Here is a 5,240-nt window from a genome sequence, read left to right on the forward strand (position 1 = left end):
TTCTTGTAGCCCTCGAAGGGTTTTGGAGGTTGATGCCTCGGTGAGCGTGAGTCTGTTTGGCTTCTTGCCCGGCAGCAGCAGAAGAGCATTTTCAATTGTTGATGAATAAAGTGGGTCGTCACCCCCCGCTCACGATTTTCTCTCTAGCTCCAACACACAGTGCACGGGGCCGCAGAATAGTTTCAACCCACACTTGTTTGCCCGGGTTTTTAGTAGGAAATGTTCGTCGGTAAAAGTGAGATGGATTAGATTTTTTCATCTTGGTGTTTTCTCTATCGGCGTGATCTCCACACTTCACCTCTATAGCAGTGTGTGTTGTACATTCGGATGCGCGAGCTGATGACTGTCAGGTCAAGACGAGTTATGACTTTTCTCTCATTTTGTGTGGAGAAATGCGGGGATTATGCGGCCTTTTGATAAATATGCGGCATTTTAAAAATCTGCGCCATTTTGCTGATTATGCGGTAAATTCTGCGATCGCAGAATCGCATTTTTCTGGAGGGTCTATATAGTGCCCGTAATAGTGTTCACTGGAGTCCAGCACCTCAGCACCCCCACTCAAAATACCTTCCCGCGCCTCTGGTCTACGATTTTTTTTCTGGTGTCCTTTCACAGCTCTTTGGTCTTGGCCATAGTGGAGTTTGGAGTGTGACTGTTTGAGGTTGTGGACAGGTGTCTTTTATACTGATAACGAGTTCAAACAGGTGCCATTAATACAGTTAACAAGTAGAGGACAGAGAAGGCTCTTAAAGAAGAAGTTACAGGTCTGTGAGAGCCAGAAATCTTGTTTTTTTGTAGGTGACCAAATACTTATCTTCCACCATAATTTGCAAATAAATTCTTTAAAAATCAGACAATGTGATTTTCTCGATTTTTTTTTCTCATTTTGTCTCTCATAGTTGAGGTATACCTAGGATGAAAATTACAGGCCTCTCTCATCTTTTTAAGTGGGAGAACTTGCACAATTGATGGCTGACTAAATACTTTTTTGCCCCACTGTATCTATCTATCTATCTATCTATCATTATATGAATGCCCATTTCAAACTGTAGACCAAGTGGCTGCCACCTTTTCAAAAACAACTTTTACCAAACTCAAATACAAGAAATTAGGTTTAATTCAAAGAAATATGGAAGGAAATTAAAGAGGTCACATCAAAACAACTTTAACATGACAAGAAAGAAAATAGATTAGCAATTCCCAAGTCCTACTTTGGTGCAAGAAAAGCTTGCATTAATGGAATCTATCTATGAGGCTCTCTGATCCTTCGACCCATCAAAGTTCAATTTATAGCATCACCATTGAGAACAAAAAGTCTTTCAGAACTTCGGAAATGTAAGGTTTTTGACTCATACGAACAGAACCTTGTGCACTTCAGTAACATAATAGGTGTCATTCTGTTCAATTATAAGTTTGAGTGTCCCAGTATTTCACTTTAACTGTGCCTTAGCCTTACAAACAGGGGGGGAGCCGAAGGCGGGGAGACCGGGAGTGGTCCGGGCTATAAAAAAAAGGGCCAGAGTAGAGTCTAAGGCATTAACAAAATGACCTTGATCCAAAGTGAATCAAAGTGAAATTGATCAATAAATATTCTTAAGTGGCCATTAGTCATTTTATAGAGAAATATTTCATTAGTGACATATTTTAGATTTGACAGAAGAACAAGTTTTAAATATTGTTTTCTAAATGACTGCATTAAACTGGCAGTCATCTCATTACGTGGACCTGTAAAGTCGAGGACACTTCAGAGACAATAGATCTGACAAAGATGTGAGGAATTCACAGGAAAATGCAGCAACTCAAATAAACTTTCCCTTTTAGATTGAGGGCACAATTTAGGTGTACCGGTGTTTCAAAAGTACTTACAATGACGGATGCAATTTCTTTGTAACTATTATAACTAACCGTACCACATTTAAAAATAAATGTAGCCTACATCTTCGTCTACTGTAGTTTACCTGCTGGTTGTATAGATAAGTACTTTATTGATCCCAGTTTGGGAAATGTTTGCGTTGCAGCAGCATAAAAATAGCATTAAAAAGTAAAAAAATATATATACACAAGTGGAAAATATACATGTAGAAATACTAGTACTAATACTAGTATTGTCCTGTCCGGGATTCTGTATCATAAAAAAAGTATTTTGCATGCCCATGTGAGCTGCAGGGTGTAAGCAGGCTCAAATATTGACCATAACTGCAATATTGGCAGAAGTTAGAGTTTAATTTTTTTAAACTAAAATGTCCCTGCTTGTCCAAAGCTTCACATTTTCTTCACAGACAAAAGACCCCTTCTCTGACATGTAGAGCAAGCAGGGGTTCCCAAACGTTATCCGTGTGGGACTCCTGATTAGTTGTTTTTATTTATGTAACCAATGGGGTTCTCCCTTTTAAAATGGTTAAATATATACTTTTAGAGGCCTGATATGCTAAAGCAAACTAGTTTTTTTTTTAAATAAAATGGTACTTGTGAAAATACAGCCATAGAAAATTAACATAGTTTTGAGGTTAAACAAATATATTTTCTATCCTCTCCTATCCCAATCCCACTCACCTCTGCCCAGGAAGTGCAGAATGAGGGCCTGAGCCAGCATCATCTGCCCGGCTCTCAGCATGCAGCCCCAGCCGCAGTCCGAGGTCAGGGTGGAGCCGGGGAGGGGGGGGCACTCCTCCCTGTAGGTGAGCCACACCCGGGACGTAAAATCCTTGCGGAAAGCCTCCGCGTTCCCCACAACAGGGTCCTCATCACAGGCTTCAGAGCAGGCCTCTGCAACACTGTCGTCATCTGAGATAAACAAATCACATGTGATCCACTCAGTTTTTCATCTTGTGTCCTGTGGGGATGGTAAATCTACTTTTAGATTTAATCTAAATTGTAAGTGTTTGTGCATATGTGGGTGCATCATACCTTCCGCCTTAAAATGGTAACATTTTCCGAGGAGAAGCACTGGGGAATTTCTACTGAAAGAGGTCTTTAATTTCAGAGCCCAACCTAACATACACAATAAAAAGACCATGTGTCATAATGCAGGTGAGGGTTAAAACAAAAACAAATTAAGATAATAATCATAATAATAAAAGGTATAATTTATAAGCGTCTTTCATGCAAGATGCAGCCCAAAGTGCTTTACAGAGCAAGACAAGATAATTAAAAATAAATAAATAACAATGAGTAAAAATAAAGAGTATGTGTACTCAGTTGGTTTTTTGCACCTACTTCATAGCACCACTCATTCAATCGGGATTGATACCCCAGATATCTGGCTCCTACATTATCCAGTTTTTCTTAACTTGAGGTTAAATAAAAAGTAAGAAACAAACATTGAGTTTTTAAGAGAACAGAAACTTAAGTTGAAAGCAACAAAAAGCTGCACACAAACCAGAGTGGACAGTATGACTATTGTAAGAACTGACTCAGCAGCAGTAGGTTGTTGTGTCAGTGGTAGGGCTGCTCGATTATGGCAACAATCATAATCTTGATTATTTGGGTCAATAATTGATATCACGATTATTAAAAACGATTATCCATTTACTTTGAAAAAATCAATTTATTGAAAAAAACAGTTGATTACCCTGAGCTTTAAGTATAATTCAACTGAAAAACCAATAAAAAAATAAATAAAAATAATAGTTTTATTTCGATTATGTTGTTTTCATAATCGTTGCAAGCCAAAATCGTAATTGTGATTAAAATATGATTAATTGAGCAGCCCTAGTCAGTGGATGATTCTTGTTTTCATTTGTGGAGACACATTATCATTTTAATCTCTCTTTATTGTTCTTGTGTTTAGCTGTATGTCCACCTCTATCTTCTGAAAACTGTTCATAGAACTGTGTGCAAAAAAGTGCATTGAATGTGCCTTGCATGTGTACACATACTTGGCCAATAAAACTTATTCTGATTTCACTTGTAAAATCTCCAATTTAGGTAACCTACTTCAGCTTAGAATTTAGAACAATGGACTAAATATAAAACAGGTCGAAACAAAAGCAGAAGTCATTTCATTAACAAAGGCTTGAGAAACAAGTGGACACAGAAACTTTGGGTAGTCTGTGTGCATGGGTGGCCTTAAGCAAAGTACTTACTGTACTTGACATTGTGCCACACAGACACAAACTTTGTCTTCAATGTTTCCACCTCGTCGCTCCCTTTATTCTCCATTTGGAACAGCAAGGCATGTAACCCATTCCCTCACAGCACACAAACCCTGGTGCACCGCACACACACACACACACACACACACACACACACACACACACACACACACACACACACACACACACACACACACACACACACACACACACACACACACACACCATGTATTCATCACTTCAGGGGACATNCCTGATGCTCTTCTAGGTAATCACACATCCTGTCATGTTCACAGCTACAGTTGATACCTTTGTTAGCATGTTGCTCTCATGTTGGAAGAGGACATTCAGGATTTTCCCAGCTAAATATTTCTCTATTTTTACTTCTAATGTGAAAATATTATTGTTGGTATTTTCTTTATAAAAGACGTGTTTCTGATCCGGTGAAATCCCAAAAACTAATGTTGTATTTGTGAGAGTTTGAGCGTGGAAAAAGTTGTATTTATCATCTGAATTTGGCGAAACAAGTTTAATATTCTTAAAACCAAGACTTTGTTTATTTGAAATCAGATGAAAACAAACTGTCACGGACCCTGCCGTGTTATCTTACTACGCTTTTCATTCATAATTTCAGCGGGAGGGAGGGGGAGTGTTGCTGAGGAACAACCCTTATTGTGGAATAAGGGGAATGCAGAGACTGGCTACAAGTGTTTTAGGTTCAAGTTAGAACTAATGTCTGGGTTAGTGCTCATGACTTCATGTGTATGTCATTTGAATGGTTAATCTCAATACACACACATTTTCCGTGCTTTCCAATAGTTTAAAAATAGTTTTATTTCACTGTTTAATAACCTGTTCAATACAAACATGCCACTTGTAAAAATGAAATAACATTTCTGTGAACTGATATTTGTTTAGTGAGCTTATTAGAGGATGTTCCCTGAAAGATTGTAAAATGTCAATGAAGATGTCAGACTTAGTATATTTGTTAATAATTACATACAAAACATGGAATTTTTGTGTGTGTGTGTTCCAAGTTAATCTGCAGCCCCCTGATGGCCAGTACATCAATGATGTGGCCCCCACCACAATCAAAGTTGCCCATCCCTGGTTATAGAGTATATGTTTTAAAGGATATAAGATCAT

General features: G+C 38.3%; 1 protein-coding gene across 1 annotated transcript in view; it reads right to left on the bottom strand.

The window, feature by feature from the left end:
* Positions 1 to 4,239, bottom strand: part of atg4c (autophagy related 4C, cysteine peptidase) — a 14,407-nt gene extending 10,168 nt beyond the window's left edge. Inside the window, exons 1-3 of the mRNA XM_010790521.1 lie at positions 4,086 to 4,239; positions 2,908 to 2,991; positions 2,554 to 2,784 (exon numbers count right to left, since the gene is read on the bottom strand). Coding sequence (XP_010788823.1) covers positions 2,554 to 2,784; positions 2,908 to 2,991; positions 4,086 to 4,161 — 391 coding nt within the window. The 5' untranslated portion in view covers positions 4,162 to 4,239. The remainder of the gene's footprint in view (positions 1 to 2,553; positions 2,785 to 2,907; positions 2,992 to 4,085) is intronic.
* Between the last annotated feature and the right edge of the window lie 1,001 nt (positions 4,240 to 5,240).

Source organism: Notothenia coriiceps, unplaced genomic scaffold (genome assembly GCF_000735185.1).
Source record: "Notothenia coriiceps isolate Sejong01 unplaced genomic scaffold, NC01 NC01_scaffold00034377, whole genome shotgun sequence".
NCBI classification, from domain to species: Eukaryota; Metazoa; Chordata; class Actinopteri; order Perciformes; family Nototheniidae; genus Notothenia; species Notothenia coriiceps.